Below are 12,251 nucleotides of genomic sequence, written 5' to 3'. Positions count from 1 at the left end.
AATAACCCCAGCTACAGTACAGCCATAAGTTTAGTTACTAACCACAAAGCATTACGTTCCAAGGTACGCAGCCCTTAGCAAGCCCCTGAAGCAGGGCAGAATGTGACCAAGCCATGTCCTCGGACGTCTTACGTGAAGCACTGACTTCATGCACCTGAACTACAGAGCTTCATTTCAGAGATGAGAATACACAGAATTTAGAACTGCATTGAAAATACTTGTAAACTGTGTGCAATCACAGCCACTTCAATTCCTAAATTAAAACCAACAAGCACTCTAGTAAACATTTAGATTTTGTTTTCTTAAGTAGTTCTAGCACAGAAGCCTTGCGCCATCACTGGTGTTTTATGTTTAACATAACAAGGATGTAGCATAAACTTGAAACACATGACAAGGAAAAAGTATTAACTGCTGATGAATCCCATATTAACGTTTCACAGGACCTATTTATTCCATAGTTGCTCCCTGTGTATTGCAGGGCAGAAGACGGAAGCAAGCGTCGCTTGTTCAAGCTGAGACCAAGCCCAGCCAGTTTCAGCCTCGCCCCCTGCATTCACCTGTCCTCCCATCATCCAAAAACACTCTTTGGGAACAGCTACCCAAATGGCACACCCTCTACGCGTTACAAGTGCTACGAGGTTCAGAGACTTTAAAATAACCACAGATAACTCGGTAATTGTGACAAGGCTGTTCCCTTTGAAGCAAAAACCTCATACTTCAACTCTCTCATTACTACAAGTGGCCGTGCAACAGAAACTGGAAAGGCTGGGTTATACACAGGCTTCCAAATACCTGTGGCACAGGGTGGGATGGGATAGATGAAGGGGAACAAGCCCCAGCATTTTATTCAGCGTTCCCTGCTCAAGCCATTAACAGTGGCCGAAAGACCTGTAAACAGCGTTTGGGCTTGGAGCCCACCATAAGTGATTTCTCCCAAGAGCAGTAGCGTATCATCTGGACCTTTGAGAGACTTATCTCAAAGGAAGACATCCCCTACAAAGGGCTACGACCAGCTCAGCGCAGCCTCAGTAGCAAATTCACTGAATTGCAGGCTACCACAACAGTCCAAACGGGTAAGTATCAATGAATTCTCCAAGGCAGCCAAATGAAAACAAGGCACAAAAGGTGAAACAAAAAGTAACCTGAAGCTTAACATCACTAGCAGCAAGATGCACAGCCCAACTAGTGAATCAGTGTGACTGCAAGAGGATGGAATAGCCCTTTAAAGGCTACCAAGCACTTAGTAAGCATTCTTGAAAGTTTGCTTCCTTCTCCAAGCTAATAAAATTGTAACTTGTAACATTAAATTAACATTGATGCTTTGTCTTAAGGCTTTTTTCTGTTCAGGTCTTGGGTGGTGTTTTTTTGTTTGGTGGGTTTTTTTTTGTTTGTTTGGTTGGTTTTTTGGGTTTTGTTTTGGGTTTGTTTTTTTTTTTGATAATCAGCAAAGGAGTTCAGAGGCAGAAGAAGCACTGGGTCCACGGAGCAGAATTTAAAAATCAAAAATACTGGTTTATTTTTTCCAGGCAGATACAACAGCAGGAGATGTACGGGCTGGCCCAAACACCCACCACGACACAGAGGCCCCATCTGAGAAGAGGTGAAGGCGTTTTCTGCCTTTCCAGTCTGTAAACAGAGTCCTGCAGCCTCTCTTTTTTGAAAGGAAACAATTTATATTGTCATTCCTCATATTGTCTCTCCCCATAAATGACAGAGCTCTCCACTCACAGGAGCATGTATTTCAAAAATGTTGTCACAAGTTGCCCGAGACATCCCTACAGACTATAAATCCAAGAAACAAACCCAAGCAAGCTATACGTTCACAACAATCCTTTACTTCATGCTAGCAGATAAGTGCTAATGGGGAAATGATTTTATTAATTTCTTTATTAAAAAACCCCGTTTTATTATCAGTTTTCAAAAGAGGAATTAAGTCTCAGTGAGGGAAGGGACTTTATGTACCGTCTTTCCAAGGTGTTGTATCTGCAACCCAAGCGCAAGGCAGAGCTGAATTCCCCTCGCCGCAGGGGAGGCGAGTGCCTAGCGTCGGGCTCTGTCGGTGCTAGCCAGAGCCGGTCTGCACGAGGCCAGGCATTACAACAGCAGATAAATCACTACTTATTATTTCACGGAAGCTCACAGAAACAGTGCTCGTACTTTTGCCTACAGCAGTAGGCTACGAATCTCACAAAGTCCATCTTAAATGTTCCTCAGCCCAGAAAAGGCTGTGTTCTGGTACACACGGGTTACTGGAGGACAGAGACAAGACAACAGGGAAATGCAGAAAACATCTTACAGCACGAGAACTAGAGGCACTATACCGACGACTCCCACTGTAAACGCTCTCGTCATACACAGACGCCTACAATTAAAAGACAGAGTCAGAACAGGACTGGCAGACCTAGTTTCCGATTTCAGTCTGGAGCATTACAAATTCACAAGGTGCAGCGCGAAGGACGTACGGGAACGAGCAGTATGTGCAAGGACAGGGACATCTCCTGTACGCAACCACAAGCAACATGCAAGTGAAGATCTAACACAACCTGAAGTCAGTGAGCTGGGAAACGCCATAAGGCACGTGCAAAACCTGACATCCACCCCCCCGGTCCATCACACAGTCATGCATTTCTAACTGTTCTCCCAATGATCAATTCAATGGTTTATGTTGCCTTCCAACAAAACGGCTACATCAATTCTCAAGTTGTTCAAATCTGTTTAACTTTCATTTCTGGTGCTGGCAAAATATGGGGGGAAAAAACCCCCACACTTATGCCTGATGAATTTCACCTGCTAGCCAGTTAACCAAATTAATAAAAAAGGGGGAAGATGCATATTCTAAGACTCTGGCTCCAGTTTAGCGTATAAATGTCTGGCTCAGGAAACGCAGGAAACTCTACCTTTAAGCATTGAGAATAAAATCTGCGAGCAGCTCATTTTAAAAGGTTAAACAAGAAGAGTGGAAATTGGCTCCAAAATCTTTTTAAACAGAGTTTAGTTAGCTGTAACACAACCAGAAAGAATTGATGTTGCCTCTCTCTGGCCTGCTCCTGCACGCTGTAGCTAACACACCAAAACGAAGACGACCGTCTCCATCCAGAGAGAAGCCCATGGCAGCATCACAACCCCACGAGCAGTGGTTGCACAGTTCCAGCGGGAATAAAAGGAAGGACCAGCAAATCCAGGTCTGTACAAACAGCATTGCACACGTGCATTCAGATGGATCAGACACCACAGGGTGAAATAAATGGACCCAACAGGAACTACAGAGACAACATATGCACGGCTGAAGGCGAGTGGCTTCGGTATTTGTGTTTAGAGCATTAGTACAACAAACCCTGTAACTTCTGGCTGGCAGGGCATCGCTGTACAGCAAGGAGGGCTGAGGAAGACAAGCACAAAACTTTTTTGCACAGAAAATGAAACATAAAAAAGGTGCTTACAGCAGAATTAACCATCTTGATAAGAGATTAGAATTATTAAACTACAACAGAAGGAAACCCAGTACAGAGAGTATTAGTCATCTGCGCTGTAAAAGCATTAGATCTCAACTCCCAAAGACTAAGAATACAAAGCAGACACGTGCATTTCCTACAGGAAGGGAGGACACAACAGTATGCAAAAGCAAAACAGCATAATTTAATTTTAGGTTAAGTTGTTATCGTCTCACACACATTTGTGTATAGCAACCAGAAAGGGTGTTTCTCCTCACTTCAACCAAAGCCAGAAAAAGAGCTACATACAAAGACAGAAGTGTTTTAAGGTATACATTTTAAAGTGTTTCACACAGCTATAAGATCATCTCTTCTGTATTTTATTATTAAACAAAAATGCAGAGAAAACCCAAATAATTCAGGACAAAATTATGAGTACTTAAGTCAGAGCACCATAAAACAAATTACTTTGCCGTTAGTAACCATCACTCACAAGATGCAGCAATTAAGTTCCGAGAGCACATACTGTATCCGGCATAATTAGGTGCAAGAGATACTCCAGCAGCGGTCCCCAGCCCGCAGCTTGCGGACAACGTGCTGCTGCAAGTCACCCCGCTCATCTGCAGTGCCCCCATCGCCGGCCACCGCAAAGCACCAGGCGATGTCCCCGTCCTGCTGCCCATCGGGCAGGACAGGCTGCGGACCGCTGCTCAAGCACTGCTTTGCTAGCGCCGGACTGGCTGAGCTCTAGTCCACACGCAGAGGACAATCCAACCTCCTGGGTGATTTTGAAGCTTCAGTGATTTTCTTCTAGCAGTCTGTGATTTACTTGCTTGTAATTTCATTTTATGTAGACTGGATTGTCTTAAGCTTGCTAGACCGACACGGTCAGCAAAGAGTCGCCTCAAATAGAATACAGAGCTTCGGTTAATTAAGATTTCCCTGATTTTTCCAGACCAATTGAGGCCAAAACCAAACAAAATAACTGTAGGAAAGGGAGGAGCAGCAAAGGAAAACTAATTGTGCTCGTTTTAAAACAGCTTTCCATTACTCACTCCACTCTTAAAAGGTCTGTTTTGGGTTTGTTTTTTTAAGTTCTACTAAAAAGAGCTACAGAGACTCTTGACAACTGGTCCAAATTCATTCCTAAGTACAAGAGGTTGTATCGTCCAAATGAAGTCAGAACAAGTCCAGGCCAGGTAAACCCAGAGGGCAACAGACCCAGTTTCCATTTTGGGAAGAAGGTTGAGATGTGGAAGCATAGCCGCTGTTGTGAAGACCCAGATCAGAGTAGTACGAAGCCTGCATTAATAACAAACAAAAAAACCCAAACCTCAATAACTCAGCTTTGTAACATGAAGGACCTTCTAAATTCCTTTAAATGGGAAGCAAAAAGTAAATTAGGTGATTACAAATAGAAAGGAGTCAAAGCGGTCACAGATGCAAAGAGATAACTGCATTAAGGAAACTGCATTAAAGATGAGGATGTGTGCAAATTGTGTGTCCTTTCCATTCGTAAGGTAGAGATTTTTTAAAATAAACAAAAGGCCTTTCCTCTCTCCCTACAGCATCTTACGCACAAAACACCCATCTGATTTATTTTCCACTGAAAAGGCTTCAAACCCTCACATTCTCGCCTCCCTTCTCGTGGCTATGGCCCAACATGACAGTATGCTGCAAGGACAAGGTTTGTATGGGACTTGGAAGAAGATGGACCATGTTTCCAAAAGCACATATGCAGTTCATGCACCTAAGTTTTATCCTAACTCTAGTTAAGTGAAGCTGTATTTATCATCATACTTCCAGCTTCTGTAAAACAGAACAGACAACATCTGTTTTACAAGATGCTGGAAATGTTAGCTTTCAGACTCAACCTCAGAATAAATGGCTGCATCACAGCTTCATACCTAAAAACCCAGGCTCCTGCCTTAGAAGATTTATTTCTTTGCATGTGCAGTCCCACGGGTGCAGACAATAAGAGTGGATTGCCACTGCCCATCAAGCACTGGAAAAACATATTGGTCAGAGAGTAGGTCAGCTTCCTTCTGAATTCTTGAGGAGTTTATACCCTATAAGCTAAACCCACAAGAGATGCAGAAGAAAGTGTCAGGACAACTCTGCTGGGAGACAGAGAGCAAAGCCAGGGACCAAAACTGTTGGGTGTCCCCATCAGGAAAAGTGAGCAGCCCACTGTCAGATATGGCAAGACTGAATGCAAAGAAAACTTTTCTGTAAGAAGTGAGACTATCTAAATTAAAGACCTTCTTTTATGCAGCTTCCCACCTAGCATCTAGCCAACCTTGCACTTTTGGTCCACCTATTTGGTCTCCCCAAGAATGGGGAGATCTTAATTCAACTCCAAGTTAAATACCAGAAGTACCAATAATGACTGACTGGCAACTCCAGTGGACTTAAAATCACCCTTACTCTCCAAAACACTACCTTATTTATCTACTGCGATATACAACATCTCCATTCATTCCCCCCGGCACCTGTACTGGAGTGTAGGATGCCAGCTCAGCTTTGCTGCTGTTGCGTATTATCTGTGAGAATTTCCGCTGCACAAAGGCTTCAACACAAAGCTGGCAGGCACATAGGGCTTGCCAGGGTGCAGGAAGGCTGACAGCAGTAGGATATTTATAATACCGAGTGGAACTCAGCATTTTGGCTTCCCAAAAGCTTTAGGAGCATGCAATGGTATATTATGAACAACTTAAGTTGTTATAAACGGCTGTTTTTAACATGGATGGATATTTAAATTTGCAAATTCAATGCAAATTTAAGATTGGAAATCCATATATAAGACACTAGCATCTCGCTGACCCAAAGGAATCAAGAAAAATACAGGCATACTAGGAAGACTTTGTATTTTCCTTATTTTCAGAAAAACGGCAGCCTAAAAGCACACCTAAAATATGATAAAATAGTTACTCTGCCACGCCAGGGACAGACGCAGCCCCGAGCCAGGCGGGCAGGGTATAAAGCCACAGCAAGCAGGCGTGCTTAGGAGCGAGCGCGGGCTGCCGCAGCCAGCGTGCAGGGGCGAGGGAGGAAACGCTACCTCCCGCGTCCCCACCCTCGTGAGGTGACTTCTGTGCTCGCTCAGCCTCCTGTAACTAGCCCTGCAACAACACCCTAGTTGCAAAGGTATTTTCAAAGCCTCCTAGGCGCTGTTCAGGTTCCTTATTTTCCCACTGGTGCATGCACGCTGGTGGGAATGGTTGTTCTGAAAGAGCTCCACACCTCTCCCTTCTTTGCTATACTCCAGTCTCCTTTTACAGCTGTTCTCTAACATCCTGCTTCTCCAGTCATTTCTTACGGGGGTCGAGACAACCAAGATACTCTGCTTTTAGTAGTCAGCAATTACTCAGCTTTCTTACAAGCCCTAACTAATCCTTGCATCGTCACTCTAAGTTATGTAGGTGTTAACTCCATTTACAAATGAGGGAGATCTGCGGCAAATTAAAGAAACTTGTTTGTTCTTGACACTGGACTTCTGTCACTGCAGGCAAACAGATCTGTGGATAAGACACAACACCCACAGGTATACACTGAGGATAAATCATTGTCCAGCCTCAAAAATGTAGACCCCTTTCTGCCTCATTCTTCCTGAATGCCTGTAAAATAAGACTTTCACTGAAAAGAAATCTGAATAAACTGAACTGATCTTAAAGAAATTACTTTCATTCCCACCTAGGGAGTTTGTAATCCACCCGTGGACTACCTAGGCACATGGCATTATTAACTTTTAAGGAATCGACCCACAACGTTGCAAGTACAGTGTACAAAGGTTGATCTCCATGCGGACATCGCTCCGTTTTGTGACTTAAAATTGGACACCTATTTTGGAAACGACTATTTTATCAGCAGATTCATCACTTCCTTCCTGACTTGAAGAACTCTGCCTCTTCTCTGTTTTTTGTTGTCATTTTGGTAATCTTTACAGTTAGGTTTGGGGTTTTTGGAGAGATTATTCCTAAAGGTGAATGCCAGCTGGACTAGCATCAACTGGTTTTGGAGTTTCAGCTCTTCCAAGTCACCCCCAAATTCTCATCCCCCTTCTAATAATGATTAATCTGAACTACCCTTCGTAATGAAAACAGCAAGGAACTAATGATTCCGTGATTATGCTCTACATACACTAAACCTCCATGCTACAAACCCTAATACCAAGATGATTTTAAATTATTTAAATGGAAACCAAACAACTTATTTTCCCTGGATGACTTCCTTACAGATATTTTGCTCTTCCTGCAATACTTGGAGCTCTGGGGTGTGTCATTAAAGAATAAGAACATCATTTGTCAGAAGCACTACATAATAAAGTTCCTTGAATTTGTCAAGCGGTTCAGCAAGAGTGCCGACAACAGGACGTACTGTTTTCTTAACTGTTTAAGCAACAGTATTTCATTTTCTCTTATCCACATATACAAGCTAAATGCATAAAACCATATGGAAGCAACAATTTAAAATGGACATGAAATATAAGGTCCCATTCCACTATTTATACAAGCGCCTGCTTAACTTCATGCTTACAAAGTAACTCACTGACGTCTCTCTCATGTTTACCATGTATTGCTCAAACACTTAGCTAAATGGAGTCTTAAAATAGTTTATTTTTCCCCTAAACATAGCGCTCCAGTCCGCATACCACTAAATTTCTTTAGAAGTCTTGATAGCATAAAGACCTACAGGCTCTGAGCTTTTTTCTGCCTTTGTTAAAATAAAGGCAAAGAAAAAAAAAACCCCAAACAGTTCCCCTCCCTGCCCCCCAAGGAGGCTCTGCTTGAGACAATGCCTATAAATAATTTGCACAAACCCCAATATTTAACAAAGCAGGACAATGAATTCCTATAATTGACACAGAATACTTGTGCTGGAACAGAAGGGAACATTGTGACCCACATACACACAACGGAGTTAATTATTGAGCTTTTTTTGACAAGAATATTTCTAGAAATAAAAGTAAGTAGCTAAGTGGTAAGTAGCTAAGTAGTAACACTTGCACTGGCTGTTCACCTCTGTGGGAGTTTCCAGAAACCCTACGATAACAGTTTATAAAGGAAAAAAAAAAACATTTAGTTAAGCAAACTTCAAATAAACAACATACATTTGGAGAAAATTCAAAATCCAAAGTCCATTTTACATATGCAAAACTCAAGAATGGGCTGAATTCTGGGTTGGGACTTTCAGTGTGACAGCATGACGTGAACACATTGCGCAGGTTGGAAAACAATCGTTCTGTTGTCCAGCACGTGGAAAGCCTCCGTGCCAGGTGCCACCAAACTATTTCTTGTCACAATTTAACTTTTACCCAATTTTGTTTACAAGTTAAGCAGTTCTGGCTTCCAAGTTCTACTTGTACCAAATTCAGAGGCTTCCCACTCATGGCCTAATTTTTTTTTTTTTTTTTTTAGACAGCTTATTGCTGCACCTCCAGGTCTGACAAACTGCAAAACCCTCAACGTGCAAGACAGGAAAAACCTGCTTTACCACAGAAAAGAATTTGCTAATTAGCTTTAATCCCATTAAATAGAGCAATAGATTTTATAGCAACATAAATCATCTACTAACCCTGCTAGATTTTCTACTCTGGGATGATCCATACACGTCTTCCTCATAACCATTGGTCTGTTACGGAAGGAAAGGAAAAAGAAAAAAAAAAGGAGAGAAAAAAATTGATGCAGACCCAGAAGGGAATTTTTAGCAAAAGTCATCACTTATGAAAAGCAAAGGCAGCGACAGAACTTTTCAAAGATACACCAGAGACGGGGGAAGTGCAGGATTAGGTCATGATTTCAAACATGAGGCCATGAACGTTTGCATGTCTGTCAGTACCTTTATACCAGCCAAAAATGTCAAGGATACTCCTTGCTTGCCTTTTCTGACCCCTTTTTTTCTTGTTAAGAAACATTTTTGCTTCCCCTATTATTACTGCACTATAGCACCTCTCTCTTCAAACGCCCTGTGAAGGGAACACAGGACAAAAAGGGGACACTAGGGATGAGAGACTACAATAAAAGAGATTTATCACTGTAGTTTCTTACTGCTCTGGCAACTAAGCAATTAAAAAGCAGCAAATTGTAGCAAAAGAATTAATTCGAAGTTTATATTTGAGAAATGCCGTTTAGTACCCATGCAATGCTGTGCGAAACCTCTTCTTTTTCACTTTCCCCAATTACATCAAAATTAAAGCCAGACAGCGACTATCCGCCACATGGCAGTATTTTGTGTGGCAGTCCAAAGACTAATAAGAGATTTCGGTCGGTTCAGCTGTCCTCCGTCATGCTCAATAGCCTGCCTTGTTGTCATTAAGATGTTTCCTCTCAAAGGAGAAAACACAAACAGGCTCTGAACGAGCGTTTCACAAGCAAGGTGAGATGCTTCAAGTCCTGACGGCAGCAGGGTCGGGAATAAAATAAAACGATCACTACAATGCAGTTTTTAGTCTGGAAACATGATGTTGAAGACAAGAGAATAGACCTAAAAGTCTCCTCAATCGATACCATTAAGCGCTCAGATTTCTCAAGCAATTCACTCTTCTGGCACCATTTCACAAGGAGGCTTGGTTTAACATCAAAAATGAGGAAGCGCTCTGTGTATTTGGGGTGGGGTTTTAGTAGAAATTTAATTAGAATTTCAATTCAAATTAAGTTTTGAAGTCCAAGTTTTAATGCATTCCCCAAAATGAAAATCCACTAAACCTGTTCTGAATCGATTTCCAAGCAAAATAATCATATACTATACAGTGACTTCCAAAAAAATTAAATAAATTAACTTAGAAACCAGTTTAGACCCAAGCTGGTAAAGCAACTTCTGGGAAAAGCATAGATTCTCCACTGAAACGCAATATTATCACCACACATGGAGGGCCAACATCCAGTTTCTTTTTTCAAGAAGAATTGATTTGAAATACTGCTACAGCCTTCTCACACAGCTTGGCTTCTTTCCAGTTTTTACTAGGGTTTTTTTCAGGCTCCTTGAATTTCTCTAACACTTTCCTAAAGAACAGTTAAAACTTATCTTCAGCAGCTGAAGCCAACACTCCAGCTGCAGCCCCAGCAGCACCGTGCAGACCCAATACCTCCACTGCCCCTGCCACTACTACACTGAGGAATTAAGTTTGCCTTTTTCCAGCAATGTAATATTGACTAAATGTAACCTCGGATCATTATCTGAACCGTTCCTATGCAGAATTCTTTACTTTGTAATAGTATATTTTATTTTTCCCTAAGTGTGGTATTCTTCATTTATTTTTACTATTATTCAGTTTTGACAAGTTGTCTCCTGTTCATCATTGGTTGTCTCCTATTCATCATCAGTATTTTTATTCTAACCTCACATGAAACTGCCTTCGCTCCCTGTACTTAGAGAGCTAGGCAATACAGACTCCTGTAGAACTGTTTTCTCCTTTAAAAACAGATGATGCATCTTAGATGGGAATAGACCAGATGAGATCCCTTCCAGCTGTCTTGTTTTCCAACAGATTTATTTTTCAACTAACTGTGCATTTCTTTTACAAGAAGTAGATCTTGCCCAAGGTTTCACTTAATGTCATGTAAAGACAGGCCAAGAGCCTTATAGTCAAGTTATAGTCACATCTAATGCTTTTCCTTTATGCCCTTAAATAATTACCCTGCTTAGGGAAATTAAGTTGAATCGACATGATTAATTTTCCACAAATCCATGTTAACTGTTTATCGCTTTGTATTTCAGGCACTTCTAAATGTTTTTGTTTAGCTTGCCCTGTATCTTTCAGATTTCAAACTGAAGCCCCATAGCTCAGGTCATTTCCCTTGTCACCATGACCCATCCTCTCCAGAAACATCTCCAGCACATATTTTTGAAGGCAAATGCTCCAGACAACTCTTAAAGAGCAGGATCAATTTTAATCAGACCTGGCTGACCTTTGTTCTATGCTACATTAACATGCTAAGCATCTGATCATAACATTCATGAAAACTAGAACAAATAAAATTGCATACTGGGGTGGCTAAAATATTCAGATTTTACTTGTTCTCCCTTCATGTGCAATTGACCCTATTCTATTCTGTATCCTCCTCTTGCTTTAAACGGATGCTGAAGACTCTCTCATTGCCATTATGTCCATTAATATTTGTAACATTTTTTTTTACCTTAGACTGTGGCTAACATTGCTCCTTCAGGCCTTCTCAATCCCACATCCAACCTCCACCTCTCAGAAAATTCTCTGCTGATTCCCGACGTACTGAAGAACCCCAACCCAGCCTGGCAATCCCTTTCTGCGATGAGGAGCCTTCCCTCCGCAGCAGCAGCACACCACTCCGCCCTCTCTCGTGTACTCTTTCACGCCCTGGAATTGCTCCCCATGAGATTCAGCTAAAATCCTGACTGTGTGAAAGCACGTTATTCTTTACCTTCAAGCTGTACAGAGGGACCTGGACAGGCTGGATCGATGGGCTGGGGCCAATCGTATGGGGTTTAACAAGGCCAAGTGCTGGGTCCTGCACTTGGGTCACAGCAACCCCATGCAACGCTACAGGCTTGGGGAAGAGTGGCTGGAAAGCTGCCTGGCAGAGAAGGACCTGGGGGTGTTGGTTGACAGCCAGCTGAACATGAGCCAGCAGTGTGCCCAGGCGGCCAAGAAAGCCAATGGCATCCTGGCTTGTATCAAAAATAGCGTGGCCAGCAGGAGCAGGGCAGTGATCGTCCCCCTGTGCTCGGCACTGGTGAGGCCGCACCTCGAATGCTGTGTTCAGTGTTGGGCCCCTCACTCCAAGAGAGACATTGAGGGGCTGGAGCGTGTCCAGAGAAGGGCAACGGAGCTGGGGAAGGGTCTGG

General features: G+C 42.5%; 1 protein-coding gene across 16 annotated transcripts in view; it reads right to left on the bottom strand.

The window, feature by feature from the left end:
• The window catches only part of LRRFIP1 (LRR binding FLII interacting protein 1), a 120,374-nt gene that overhangs the window by 35,504 nt on the left and 72,619 nt on the right, over positions 1–12,251 (bottom strand). For 8 of the 16 annotated variants that reach the window (XM_075512131.1, XM_075512133.1, XM_075512119.1 and 5 more), the window contains 4 exons: positions 9,006–9,062; positions 4,653–4,733; positions 3,335–3,379; positions 2,297–2,362 (listed from right to left, as the gene is read on the bottom strand). The exons of 2 other annotated variants lie outside the window; for them this stretch is intronic. In XM_075512131.1, coding sequence (XP_075368246.1) covers positions 2,297–2,362; positions 3,335–3,379; positions 4,653–4,733; positions 9,006–9,062 — 249 coding nt within the window. The remainder of the gene's footprint in view (positions 1–2,296; positions 2,363–3,334; positions 3,380–4,652; positions 4,734–9,005; positions 9,063–12,251) is intronic. 6 more of the 16 variants (XM_075512132.1, XM_075512121.1, XM_075512134.1 and 3 more) reach the window with 4 other exon arrangements.

The sequence above is a fragment of the Mycteria americana genome, chromosome 9 (genome assembly GCF_035582795.1).
Source record: "Mycteria americana isolate JAX WOST 10 ecotype Jacksonville Zoo and Gardens chromosome 9, USCA_MyAme_1.0, whole genome shotgun sequence".
NCBI lineage: Eukaryota > Metazoa > Chordata > Aves > Ciconiiformes > Ciconiidae > Mycteria > Mycteria americana.
Note: the sequence above shows the minus strand (reverse complement) of the source record. Positions and strands in the feature narration are given on the sequence as shown.